The sequence below is a fragment of the Bombina bombina genome, chromosome 3, assembly GCF_027579735.1.
Source record: "Bombina bombina isolate aBomBom1 chromosome 3, aBomBom1.pri, whole genome shotgun sequence".
NCBI lineage: Eukaryota > Metazoa > Chordata > Amphibia > Anura > Bombinatoridae > Bombina > Bombina bombina.
Window position 1 is genome coordinate 965,330,866 of NC_069501.1, and position 14,528 is coordinate 965,345,393.

Consider the following 14,528-nt stretch of genomic DNA (forward strand, 5'->3'; position numbering starts at 1 on the left):
TAAAACTGGTAGACACTTTTATGGGCTAAATCGATTGCTTTATTTGGGCATTTTATACATGTTTATGCTGATAATTCACATTTATAAACTTGGGGAACGTTTTTTAACGGCAGGCACTATGTTAGACACCTTTTCCAGTCAGGGAGGGCCTTCCCTGTTGTAGGCTGAGCCTCATTTTCGCGCCATTACTGCGCAGTTGTTTTTTGAGAGCAAGACATGCAGATGCATGTGTGAGGATCTGAAAGTAGCTGGAAAAGTTTCTAGAAGGCGTCACTTGGTATCGTATTCCCCTCTGGGCTTGGTTAGGTCACAGCAAAGGCTATAGCTGGGACTGTATAGGGGTTTAATTTGTAAACGGCTCCGGTTCCGTTATTTTAAGGGTTAAAGCTCTGAAAATTGGTGTGCAATACTCTTAATGCTTTAAGACACTGTGGTGAAATTTTGGTATAAACATTCTGGAACTAAGAGCGATCTTCAATGCTCTCAGGGCTTGGCCTCAGCTAGCAAAGGCCAGATTCATAAGATTCCAATCAGACAACATGGCGACCGTTGCGTATATCAATCATCAGGGGGGAACAAGGAGTTCCCTGGCGATGAAAGAAGTGACCAAAATTATTGAATGGGCGGAGGATCACTCCTGCCACCTATCTGCGATCCACATCCCAGGTGTGGAAAACTGGGAAGCGGATTATCTGAGTCGTCAGACATTCCATCCGGGGGAGTGGGAACTCCACCCGGAGATCTTTGCCCAACTAACTCAATTATGGGGCATTCCAGACATGGATCTGATGGCGTCTCGTCAGAACTTCAAGGTTCCTTGCTACGGGTCCAGATCCAGGGATCCCAAGGCGACTCTAGTAGATGCACTAGTAGCACCTTGGACCTTCAACCTAGCTTATCTATTTCCACCGTTTCCTCTCATTCCCAGGCTGGTTGCCAGGATCAATCAGGAGAGGGCCTCGGTGATCTTGATAGCTCCTGCGTGGCCACGCAGGACTTGGTATGCAGACCTGGTGAATATGTCATCGGTTCCACCATGCAAGCTACCTTTGAGACAGGACCTTCTTGTTCAGGGTCCATTCGAACATCCAAATCTGGTCTCCCTCCAGCTGACGGCTTGGAGATTGAACGCTTGATTCTATGGAAGCGTGGGTTTTCAGATTCTGTGATAGATACTCTGGTTCAAGCCAGAAAACCGGTAACTAGAAAGATTTACCATAAAATATGGAAAAGATATATCTGTTGGTGTGAATCCAAAGGATTCCCATGGAATAAGATAAAAATTCCTAAGATTCTCTCCTTTCTACAAGAAGGTTTGGAGAAAGGATTATCTGCAAGTTCTCTAAAGGGACAGATCTCTGCTTTACTACACAAAAGACTGGCAGCTGTGCCAGATGTTCAAGCATTTGTTCAGGCTCTGGTTAGGATCAAGCCTGTTTACAGACCTTTGACTCCTCCCTGGAGTCTAAATCTAGTTCTTTCAGTTCTTCAAGGGGTTCCGTTTGAACCTTTACATTCCATAGATATTAAGTTACTATCTTTGAAAGTTTTGTTTTTGGTTGCTATTTCTTCTGCTAGAAGAGTTTCAGAGTTATCTGCTCTGCAGTGTTCTCCGCCCTATCTGGTGTTCCATGCAGATAAGGTGGTTTTGCGTACTTAGCCTGGTTTTCTTCCAAAGGTTGTTTCTAACAAGAATATTAACCAGGAGATAGTTGTACCTTCTTTATGTCCGAATCCAGTTTCAAAGAAGGAACGTTTGTTACACAATTTGGACGTAGTCCGTGCTCTAAAATTCTATTTAGAGGCTACAAAAGATTTCAGACAAACATCTTCTTTGTTTGTTGTCTATTCTGGTAAAAGGAGAGGTCAAAAAGCGACTTCTACCTCTCTTTCCTTTTGGCTTAAAAGCATCATCCGATTGGCTTATGAGACTGCCGGACGGCAGCCTCCTGAAAGAATCACAGCTCACTCCACTAGGGCTGTGGCTTCCACATGGGCCTTCAAGAACGAGGCTTCTGTTGACCAGATACGTAAGGCAGCGACTTGGTCTTCACTGCACACTTTTGCCAAATTTTACAAATTGATACTTTTGCTTCTTCGGAGGCTATTTTTGGGAGAAAGGTTTTGCAAGCCGTGGTGCCTTCCGTTTAGGTAACCTGATTTGCTCCCTCCCTTCATCCGTGTCCTAAAGCTTTGGTATTGGTTCCCACAAGTAAGTATGACGCCGTGGACCGGACACACCAATGTTGGAGAAAACAGAATTCATGCTTACCTGATAAATTACTTTCTCCAACGGTGTGTCCGGTCCACGGCCCGCCCTGGTTTTTTTAATCAGGTCTGATGAATTATTTTCTCTAACTACAGTCACCACGGTACCATATGGTTTCTCCTATATTTTTCCTCCTGTCCGTCGGTCGAATGACTGGGGTGGGCGGAGCCTAGGAGGGACCATATGGCCAGCTTTGCTGGGACTCTTTGCCATTTCCTGTTGGGGAAGAGATATTCCCACAAGTAAGGATGACGCCGTGGACCGGACACACCGTTGGAGAAAGTAATTTATCAGGTAAGCATAAATTCTGTTTTTTGGTAGAAAAGTTCTTCAGGCAGCTGTTTCAGTTTGATTCTACTGCTTTTTGATTTAAGTTTTTTTCTTTCAAAAGTGAATATAAACTTATTTTTGGGTTGTGGATTATTTTCTCAGCAGAATATGGCTGTTTATTGTTTTAGTCCCTCCCTCTTTAGTGACTCTTGAGTAGAAGACTCCACATCTTGGGTATTGATATCCCATATGTCACTAGCTCATGGACTCTTGCCAATTACATGAAAGAAAACATAATTTATGTAAGAACTTACCTGATAAATTCATTTCTTTCATATTGGCAAGAGTCCATGAGGCCCACCCTTTTTATGGTGATTATGATTTTTTGTATAAAGCACAATTATTTCCAAATTTCCTTTGTTGATGCTTTCTACTCCTTTCTTTATCACCCCACTGCTTGGTTATTTGTTAAACTGAATTGTGGGTGTGGTGAGGGGTGTATTTATAGGCATTTTGAGGTTTGGGAAACTTTGCCCCTCCTGGTAGGATTGTATATCCCATATGTCACTAGCTCATGGACTCTTGCCAATATGAAAGAAATGAATTTATCAGGTAAGTTCTTACATAAATTATGTTATCACGTGTGTTAGTATGATACCTTGAGTGCCCCCCCCCCCCCCCAGAGAGTTTGAAAAACATCAAATATAAAACAATTTTAGCACCAACAAAACAGTCTTCATAGAAAACTTATCTAAGAAGCTTCCAACAACCAAAATGAACTGCTCCTGTGTGTTAGGAAGGGTTGGGATTTCTCCCCATACCCCCCGACAAGCAACTTGACAGTGACTCATCTACAAAACTAGTGTCTCTCACCCAGGCAAATTCTGAGCCATGTCCGGATCGTCTCTAGGTGGGACCGCCAAGGCCGTCGACACTCGGTGGGGGTCTGATTTCAGTGCCTAGAGCATAATTGAGTGCGGGCAAGTCCTCTAGGGATCTGAAGACAAATGTGGAATTGTCCATGTTGGTGATGAGGCAAGTGAGGAATCCCCACCTATATGGAATCTTCTTTTCCTTAAGGACTGCTGTGATGAACCTTAGGTCCCTTCACTTTTGCAGAGTGGCTGGGCACAGGTCTGCAAACATTTGGATTTCAGTGCCTTTAAATTCCAGCGGGTGCTTCCTTCTTGCAAGCTTGATGATGTCTTCCTTGTCTTTAAAGGGCAGTAGCCTGGGAGGCGCTCTGTTAGGTGGTTTAGGGTGCAAGGCCCTATGTGCTCTCTCAATCTGGGGCTGATGGGGGAGTCCCTAAGGTGTCTGACAAATTCCTGTATATAGCAGAGTATAGCCGGTGGATCTATCATCTCAGGAACCCCCATAACCTCAAGTTGTTCCTTCTGCTTCTATTTTCAAGATCTTCAATACGCTTCATGAGGCTCTGAACTACCACCTTTTTGTGACTGCAGAAAGCTAGATTGATGTTGTAGATCTGAGCTTAGATTTTCATGTTTTTCCTCCATCTGAGTTACTCATTGATCCACGGCCTATATATCTTTCTTTAATTCACCAAACATAGATTTGAAGTCATGCATGGCCTCTCTGATATCTTCTTTGAAAAATAGATGTTTAATGTCTTCTTTGGTTACATAATAGTGGTTTTGGCTGTCTGCCACATGGACTTGTGCAGTGGTGGCTTGCCTGTTTAGCTCTTGTGGGGCCCTGGCTCAGCCTGCTTGATATCTGTAAGTGTCTCTGAGACAGCAAGATAGGGAGGCAGGAATCAGCGTTGTGGGTGCTGTCCACAATCAATTTTGTTTTGCTTAGCTTGGGACTAACCCCTTGTACGATGTCGGATTAGGCGTCCTGGCCCACTTGTGTGCTAATGGTTGTGGAGGGGCCTTTTTGATGGGGTCTGTTCGGGTGTGGCGAGCTTAGTCTTTGGGTAGAAAGAGTAGACGGCTGAGTGAAGGGCCTGCCCAGCTAGTATAAGTATGGTTAGGGTTTATAGACAATAACCTGTGCAGCGGCCAGCCTCCCACCTTACTCCTGATCCGTGTTTTTACTGCCTATTGAGGCCTAGTCTGACCCCTGGTAATCTAGGTCTGGCTGTAAGGCCGACACTGTGTAGCGCACTGCAGTAGCAGTGAAGTTAGTGTCTGGGAAGCCTTACCTCTATTTCTGTGCTGGCAGGTTGTTGTTTGTGTGACCGCTGCCTGTTGATGCACGCTTTGACCCAATCTTGCCCTGAATGATGTGCTTCTGGGAGCAGGCCCGGTCCTGATGCGTGGCTCCTTGGCAGCGTGGTTGATCCGTAGTAAGCAGCACACTCGGCCCCAAGACCTGCCCAAAGACTCCAAAAGTGTCCGCTGCTTCTCTGAGGCCCACAGGATTACCGTCCCTTTCAGCGCCTCTTTAGTCGTTCGCGGGTAAGTGGCCCCTCTGCCGATGGATATGGTCAGCATGACTGCGTGCTCAGGCGGTGTGGCGGCTGTTGTTTTGGGTGGTTAGTGCATTAGAGGTGCACAAATTATGGTGTGGAGACATGTGGGACCATGGAGCACGATTAAAATGCGGCCATCTCCATTCGTGGCTAGCCTCCGCCCCCCGGGCATCAGCATTTTTAATAGTTCCTGCTTAATTTAGCCGGATCTGGATTCCAACCTAGCAGGGATCTATCTCTTCCACCCTGGTAGTTGTTCCTGAGGAGGGACTATTTAGTTCAAGGTCCATTCTCTCCTTTCTCTGAAGCTTTTTGCTTGGAGATTGGACGCTTAGTTCTTTCTAAGCGTGGTTTTCTAAGTCGGACGTTGAGACCATGATTCAGACTCACAAGCCTGTTACTAGATAGATTTGCCATAAGATATGGCGTATATATCTTTATTGGTGTGAATCCAAGGGCTACTCTTGGAGTAGGGCCAGGATTCCTAGGATTTTGTCCTTTCTCCAGGAATGTCTAGAGAAGGGTATATTAGTTCCCTGATGAGTCAGATCTTTGCATATTCTATTTTGTGACATAAGCGTCTGGTGGACGTGCCAGATGTGCAATCTTTTTGTCAGGCCTTGATCAGAATCAGGCCTGTGTTTGTCTGTTGCTCTTCTTTGGAGCCTTAACTTTGTCTTAGTTTTACAGCAGGCTCCATTTCAGCCTTTGTATTCCATAGATATTAATTTGTTATCTTGAAAGGTTTTGTTTCTTATTGCTATCTCTTCTGCTCAGTGTTTTCAGGATTCTCAGCCTTGCAGTTTGACTCACCTTAGTTTATCTTTCTTGTCGATTAGACAGTTTTTCGTACAAAGTTTGGTTTCCTTCCTATAGTAGTTTCGGACAGATATATTATTCTGAAAATTGCATAAAGTACGTTTTTGCACAACTTGGATGTTATTTATTACAGGCGACAGGATTTCACCAGTCTTCTGCCCTGTTTGTTTCTCAGGGAAACGTAAAGGTCAGAAAGCTTCTGCTACTTCTCTTTATCTCTGGTTGAGAAGTATTATTCGTTTTAATTGTGAGACTGCTGGACAGCAGCCTCCTGAGAGAATTACAGCTCATTCCACTAGGGCTGTCTCATCTCCTTAATTTCAAGAATACAGTTTCGGTGGAAGAAATTTGCATGGCTGCAACTTGGTTCTCTTTGCATACTCTTTCCAAATTTTTCCAAATTGTTACTTTTGCCTCGGACGAGGCGTCTTTTGGGAGAAAGGTTTTTCAAGCGGTGGTGCCTTCTGTTTAGGTTGGCCTGTCTTGTCCCTCCCTATTCATCTGTGTCCTCTAGCTTGGTTATTGGTTCCCAACAGTAATTGATAAGCCGTGGACTCAACATATCTTAGGAAAGAAAAAAAAATGTATGCTTACCTGATAAATGAATTTATTTCCAGATAAAGTGAGTCCACGGCCCCACCCTTTATTTCAAGACAGTTATTTTTGTCTAAACCTCAGGCACCTCTACACCTTGTGTTACTCCTTTTTTTTCTCCATTTTCCTTCGGTCGAATGACTGGGGGTTGTGGGAAGGGAAGTGATATTTAATAGCTTTGCTCTGGTACTATTTGCCAGGAGTTATATTCCCAACAGTAATTGATGAAGCCGTGACCTCATCATATCCGGAAATAAATTTATCAGGTAAGCATAAATTTTCTTTCTCTTTCTACAAGTCTCTGTGAGGAGTGGCATCCTCTTACACCGTGTAAGCTGTCGTCCTGCCGGACGGCTAGATTGCAAGTAAGTGTCCTTTTGTCTTCTAGGTTGGGAGATAGGCACTTAAGTTAAAAATGAGCTGCAATTCTGTTGGGACACATTAATCCTTTTGTAAGGATTTCATTTAGGAAGTGGCAGGCAATTCTTATATATGTTAAAGACGTTGGGGCTTAATCCTTATTGTAGGATTTGTTCCCAGAGGCTGTAGTTTATTTTATTTTAACAGTTTTTGGTTTCTGACTTAGTACTCATAAGCTAAGTCAGAAACCCAGTGATAGCATAGCGGTCAGAGGAATTCAATACAAGACCATTTAGCCCTTTATGCTGGTATTTTTATATGGGCGTCTTTCGGCTGCTGTGGGAATGAAGTGCGCACTTCATTTCCCTGCCGTTCTTCCCTGTTTTGAGAATGGAGTGGCTGATGGCCCCATTTTCTTTCTGATCCGGCTCTAAGTGTTGTGTATTGTAATGGATTTCTTTTTGCTCTGCAACACATTCTTTTCTGATGACCGGATCCTTCTCTGCCTGAAAGAGAGGCTAGTCATTGGATAACGATGTATGTACAGTAAATATTTATTTGTAGTAAGGAAGTATTTGATCTTGGATAATTCCTTAAAGTGTTTTTAGGAGCACTTTTTTATATATATATATATATATATATATATATATATATATATATATATATATATATATATATATATATATATATACTGATATTGTCTTGGGGCACTAATTGTTCTCCATGCAATTTTGTTCTTTAGGTTTTTAAAGACAAACCTTTTAGTTTTTGAGCCTCATGTCTCTCAGGATGATACTGTTGAGGCATTGCCACAGTTTTTTCTCCTGATATGTCCCAAGCCTCTATGGCTACACATATAGTGCCCTACAGTTCCTCTCAGTCTCCTGGAAGAGTTATTGTAGGGTTTCTGTTCCTCTTACTGCTATGCAGGTTGTTCTTCCTCATAAGTCTGATGAGGAGGATATGTTGGTAGCCTCTAAGGGTCAGATTTAAGCTTAAACACCTTTGTGTATTGTTAAAGGAGGTTTTGGCTTTTTAGACGACTCCGACCTGCCTGTCGTCAATCCTAAGAAATTAAGTAAACGTAATAAATACTTGATTTCCTTCTTCTGTGGAAGTGTTTCCTGTTCCAGACCGTACAACGGAGATTTGTGCGCAGGAATAGGAAAAGCCAGGGCAATAACATGCAGTGATGTCAGAGGCTGGTGAGGCAGTGGCTAGGATACGCCTTCATTCTAGGGGGAGAGAGAGAGACGGGAGAGGAGAGAGAGAGACAGGAGGGGAGAGGTGAAGAAATAACAATAGCCCATATGAGATGTGAAGCCCTGCCATTTTCCCCGTCTCCTGTTTTTGAAGAAAAAAAAAATAGAAAAAATTGCTGTTGCTGACTCCATCAAAGTATCATCGCGTACGGTGCCTAAAGTAGAAGGGGCCATTTCTACTCTGGCTAAGAGAACGACTATTCCTATAGAGGATAGCTGCTCTTTTTAAGGGTCCAATGAACAAAATCTGGATGCTTTTTTGAAGAAGATTTATGTTTATCAAGGTCTCCAATGACAACCTGCAGTTTGTATTGCCATTGTCTCTAGTGCAGCATTTTATTGGCATGATGCCTTGTCTGATTCTCTTAAAGTATAAACTCCTTTGGAGGAGTTCCAAAACAGGATAAAGGCTCTAAAACTAGCCAATTCCTTTGTTTCTGATGTTACCATGCAAGTTATTAAGCTGGGAGCCAAGATATCTGGCTTCGCTGTGCTAGCTCGCAGGAAGTTATGGCTTAAATCATGGTCAGTGGATGTTACTTCTAAGTCCAAGCTTCTACTTCCTTACAAGGGCTAGACTTTGTTTGGACCTGGTCTGGAAGAGATAATCTCTGACTTTTCTGGTGGATAGGGGTCTTTTCTACCACGAGACATGGGTATGTTATGTCCCAGATCATTGGGCTGGGGACAAAAAGAGAGGCATTCTTGAAATGTTTGGGATCTTTCAATCCTGGGAGTGATAGTTCCAGTCCCTATATGGTGGGTCCTTAAAAAGAAGAAACTTTTCGTCCTATTCTAGACCTAACACTTTCTCAGGGTACCATCCTTCAAAATGGAGACCATTTGGTCTTTTTTCCCCTTGGTACAGAAGGGTTAGTTTATGACGACCATAGACCTGAAGGATGCGTATCTTCATGTTCCCATTCACAGGGATCATCACAAGTTCCTGAGATTCATCTTTTCAGTTTGTGGCTTTTCTATTTGGCCTTGCCACAGCTCCCAGAATGTTCTCAAAGGTTCTGGGGGCTCTCTTGGCAGAGATCAGGGCCTGGGGAATTGCAGTGGTGCCCTACCTGGACGACATATTATTTCAGGAGCCATCTTTTCAACAAGCATGCTCCCATACAGAGATTTTGTTGTCCTTTTTACGTTCCCACGGATGGAAAGTGAATCTGGAAAAGAGTTCCCTTGTTCCAGCTACAAGGATGGTTTTGTTAGGGACCATAATAGAGTCTCTATCTATGAAAATTTTCTGACAGAGGTCAGAAAATATAAAATTCTCTCCTCTTGCCTCTCTCTGCAGTCTACTGTTCGACCATCAGTGGCTCAATGTATGAAGGTAATTGGTCTGATGGTCGCTTCCATTGGCATCATTCCCTTTGCTCGTTTCCATTTGAGAGCTTTGCAGTTATGCATGCTCAGACTATGGAACAGGGACCATTAGGATATGTCTCGAAGATAGATCGATCGACAAGAGACTTTCTCTCGTGGTGGCTTTCAAAGGATCATCTGTCTTGGGGCACATGCTTCCGGAGACCTTCCTGGGTAATTGTGACCACGGACGCCAGTCTGCTGGGCTGGGGAGCAGTCTGGAACTATGTACTTGGGAGGAGTCTGCTCTCATTATAAACATCTGGGAGTTGAGAGCGATTTACAATGCTCTGATAGCTTGGCCTTTGTTGTCCTTAGCCCGGTTTATCAGGTTCCAGTCGGACAATATCACCTCAGTGGCTTACATCAGCCACCAGGGAGTAACTCTGAGTTTCTTAGCATTAAAGGAGGTGGCTTGAATTGTTCTGTGGGCGGAAGCTCACAGTTGCTGTCTATCTGCCATCCACATTCCAGGAGTGGACTACTGGGAAGCGAATTTCCTGAGCAGACAGGCATTTCTTCCCGGGGAGTGGGCTCTCCATTCGGACATGGAGGGTGCCGGAGTTGGATCTGATGGCGTCTCGGCAGAACGCCAAGATTCCAAGGTATGGGTCAAGGTCAAGACATCTGCAGGTTGTCTTGATAGATGCTCTGGCGGTTCCTTGGTTCTACCATACCTGTTTCCCTCCGTTTGCTTTTCTTCCACGAGTCACTGCTCGTATCAAGCAGGAGAGAGCGTTGGTTATTCTAATAGCTCCTGCATGGCCTCGAAGGATTTGGTTTGCAGATCTAGTGAAGATGTCATCTCTTCCACCTTGGAGGTTGCCTCGGGGAAAGACCTTCTAACTCAGGGTTCATTCCTTCATCCAAATCTTGTTTCTCTGAAGCTGACTGCTTGGAGATTGAACGCTTAGTTCTGTCTAAGAGTCGGTCATTGAGACCATGATTGAGGCATGCAAGCCTGTTACTAAAAAGATTTATCATAAGCTATGGCATAAATATCTTTATTGGTGCAAATCCAAGGGGTGCTTTTGGAGTAGGGTCAGGATTCCTCGGATTTTGTCTTTTCTCCAGAAATGTCTGGAGAATTGATTGTCAGCCAGTTCTCTGAAGGGTCAGATTTCTGCATGATCTATTTTGTTGCTCAAGCGTCTGGCGCATGTGCCTGATGTTCAATCCTTTGTTTCACGCCTTGGTCAGAATCAGGCCTCTGTTTAAGTTGGTTGCTCCTCCTTGGAGCCTTAACCTAGTTCTTAAAGTTTTGCAGCAGGCTCCGTTTGAGTCAATGCATTCCATAGATATTAAGTTGCTGTCTTGGAAGGTTTTGCTTCTTATTCTTTTCTGCTCGGAGAGTTTGGGAACTCTTGGCCTTGCAGTATGAATTGCCTTACCTTATCTTTCATGCGGATAAGGCGGTTCTTCGTACTAAATTGGGGTTTTCTTCCAAATGTGGTTTCTGATAGAAATATTAATCAGCAAGCTAATGCTACTTATCTTTCTGGTTAAGAAGTATGATCCGTTTTGCTTATGAGATTGCTAGACAGCAGCCTCCTGAGAGAATAATAGCTTGTTCCACTAGGGCTGTTTCGTCTTCTTGACATTTAAAAAAAAGGCTGCGACTTGGTCCTCTCTGCATACTTTTTCCAAATTTTAAAAATGTTATACTTTTGCCTCGGCTGAGGCTTCTTTTGGAAGAACGGCTCTTCAATCAGTGGTTCCTTATGTTTAGGTATGTCTGTCTTGTTTTCCCTCCCTAGTCGTCTGTGTCCTCTAGCTTCGGTATTGGTTCCCACTAGTAATTGATGACATTGTGGACTCACCATATCTTAGGAAAGAAAACTAAATTTATGCTTACCTTTTCTTTCTTTCCGGATATGGTGAGTCCACGACCCCTCCCTTAAATTTAAGACAGTTATTTTTTACTAAACCTCAGGCACCTTTACAGCTTTGTGGTGTTTCTTTTTTCCATTTTCCTTCGGTCGATGACTGGGAATTGTGGGTGGGGAAGTGACACTCAACAGCTTTGCTGTGGTGCTCTTTGCCTCCTTCTGCTGGCCAGTTGTAATATTCCCACTAGTAATTGATGAAGTCGTGGACTTACCATATCCGGAAAGAAAGAAATTTATCAGGTAAGCATACATTTTTATTTTTTTTCCCCCTAATTGGTTAGCTTTGTGTGTCATTTGTTATGCTGAATTTATATAAAGGTTTACTGCAATTCATTTTTATTTTTGGATTCTAAAAGTTTGTGAATTTTCTGTTTTTGTTTTTCATATATGAGTGAGCTTTGAATAATACATAGCTTTATTTATGAGATGTGTAATTGTATTTTTGGCTAGATTGGAAATTGAGCGAACACCTCAGAAAAATTCTACTGAAGATGCAGTGAAACCTCCACAAACACCATTCAGGTAAGCATATAACATACAATATGTATTTATACGCATGCTTACTTTCATAGTGTAGAAGGGCCAGTTGGCCAACTCACGTGAGTAAGTGTTTCCCTTTTTCTTCTATTGGCAGTAAGAGTCCACGAGAACATTCATAACCTATGGGAATTACTCAACCTGGTCACCAGGAGGAGGCAAATACACCCTAAACAGAGCTACAAATATCCCTCCCACTTCTCCTACCCTCTCAGTAGTTTTTTTTGCCTTGTATCATGGAGGTAGGCAGAGAGAGGTGCTCTTTAAAGAAGAAAAGTAGTTTATTATGGAATGGCTTTCATAGAGAGCCGGGATCATATAGCCATATAAATCTCGTTAGATTATTGATATAAATAATACTGGTTGATGCTGGGACTCCCATGCCTTTTTCTAGTCTAACCTAAATCCCCTGTCTGATAACTCGGTGTGTATTACACTAAATTACAGACTTGATCATGGCTAAATTTCCCTCTCTCTTATGGCAACTTGTCTAATAGAGAGAGAGGTGGTGTTAAGTCGTGTCCCTATGTCTGTTAGGTTTACTGTGCACATCCAGACCCCTTTAAAGCAGGCAGTGACATTCTTTTAACAGCCATATTTCAGTTACACGGCTGAGAGGGGAGCGCTGAATGCGCAATGTTAGACAGGACACAGATAGGCATTCAGTCCTATCGTATGGACCTATATCTGCCAGGCATGTGTTTTGCAGGGCTGTTTATTTGGTGACACTTGTATCAATACCGGTGCTCCAGTCGCCTATACTATTGAGCAGGCCTTTGGTTAATACTGGCCGCAGTGGTGAACAGAAATGCAGATTTCCGCCATGACTGACCTGTGGGGGAGAGGTAGCAACGTGGTTTGGCTGCACCAGAGGTGGCAAGACGCCCTAAACAGTTAATTGGTGCAGGGAGCCAGGGTACGCTACACACCACAACATTATGGACGACTATATTGACTGAGAGTCTGGACGAATCTTCCTCAGTGCATTCCATTGACAATAATAAATGTAGACTTAGCAAAATAAATACTGTGTGCCCTACGGCACAATTATGCAATTGTTGCCTTACATATGTCCTGATGTCTTATTCAGGAGGCCCAAGTGGACAGTACACAGAATAGTTTTTGCTTTGTCTGCCTCCAGTAGGCACTACTGTGGTTTCTCAAATTTTGGTCGTCCCAGAATGCTGTGAGTAGGCCTTTTATCTGATGACCTCACGGCCAGTATACAGGCTGCTTTGTGTCCTGCCCTAAGCGCTAGGCCGGTATCAGGAAAGAGAAAAAGAAATGTTAAACATTGCTCTCCTGTACATAACCCAGGTGTGGTGGTGGAGGCCATGACCGACAGTAATGGGCATTCTTCTGACTACAAATTCTTAAATCTGAAGGAGATCTTCCTTCTTATGACTCTTCTGAAGGAGAGTCGGAAGAGGATTTCTGCTTAAGAGGTTTCTATCTACCATGGGGGTTCCAGGGGCTAAGCCGCCCGAGGAGGACCAGATTTAGAGACTTGAATCGGTATTCCGCTTGAGGATAGCACGTTTTTTTTTAAGAATCCTCTAGACAAAAAGTTTGAAGAAGGGTATTCCTTCAGTCGGGTGCCCTTTACCAACCAGCAATTGGAATAGCTGCGGTTTCAGGGGCCGCCAAGTTCTGGTGCAAATCTTTGGTGGATCTGGTTACTGTGGAAACTCCTCTTGAAGAGATTCAGGAGCATATGCTATCTGAGGTTGTCGAATGCCTTCGTTAGTGATGCCATTCTTCAGGTTATCTGCATCAATGCCAAAAACTCTAGCTTTGCAGTTCTAATTAGGAGGTCCTTGTGGCTCAAATCGTGGTCGGTGGATACCATTTCTAAATCAAGGCTACTATCTTTGTCCTTCGAGGGCAAGTCCCGATTCCGTCCGGGTCTGGACTCTATTGTAGTCACAGTCACAAGTGGAAAGGGAGCTTTCCTACCGCAGGTTAAGAAGTCTAAACCCAAAGGTCGTTTGGTGGGATGTTTTTGTTCCTTTTGTCTGAACAGAAAACAGAGGAGCTCCTAAATCAGATTTTCCCAGGACTACCTGGAAGCCCACCCAAGGATGGAACCAGAATGAGCAGCCCAAAAATGCTTCTTAGGATAATAGGTCAGCATGATAGGATCTCCACCGACCTGGGATCAGGTTTTGTGGGGGGCAGACTATCTCTGTTTCAGAGGTACTGGTCTCAGTCTGTCCAGGACCTTTGGGTACTGGACATTATTTGCCAAGGAGACAGAATAAGCTTACGGTCCCGTCCCCCATGGGATCACTTTCTTCTCTCAAGGTTTCGGAAACCCACTGAAGAGATCAGCACTACTCCACTGTGTGGACAACCTCATTGGCGAGGTGAAGGGGAAAAGGGTTCTGCCCCATTCTGGACCTGAAGGGTCTCAACAGGTTCATAAGGTTTCCTACCTTCAAGATGGAAACGATAAGATCCATCCTTCCCCTGGTCCAATAGGGAGGGTCAGTTCATGACTTCAATAGACCTGAAGGATGCGTACCTTTACATTCCGATTCACAGAGAGGACTACCGTTTCTTGTGGTTTGCCTTCCTAGACCAGCACTACCAGTTTGTTGAGCTTCCATTTGGACTGGCTACAACACCCCAAGTGTTCACTAAGGTGCTAGAAGTTCTTCTGACCACGGTTTGCCTACAGGGTATTGCAGTAGCTCTTTATCTGGATGACATTCCGG

The 14,528-nt window shown here is 43.8% G+C and overlaps 1 protein-coding gene across 1 annotated transcript in view; it reads left to right on the forward strand.

The window, feature by feature from the left end:
- The window catches only part of RB1 (RB transcriptional corepressor 1), a 1,127,793-nt gene that overhangs the window by 424,480 nt on the left and 688,785 nt on the right, over nt 1-14,528 (forward strand). Inside the window, exon 14 of the mRNA XM_053708021.1 lies at nt 11,725-11,796. Coding sequence (XP_053563996.1) covers nt 11,725-11,796 — 72 coding nt within the window. The remainder of the gene's footprint in view (nt 1-11,724; nt 11,797-14,528) is intronic.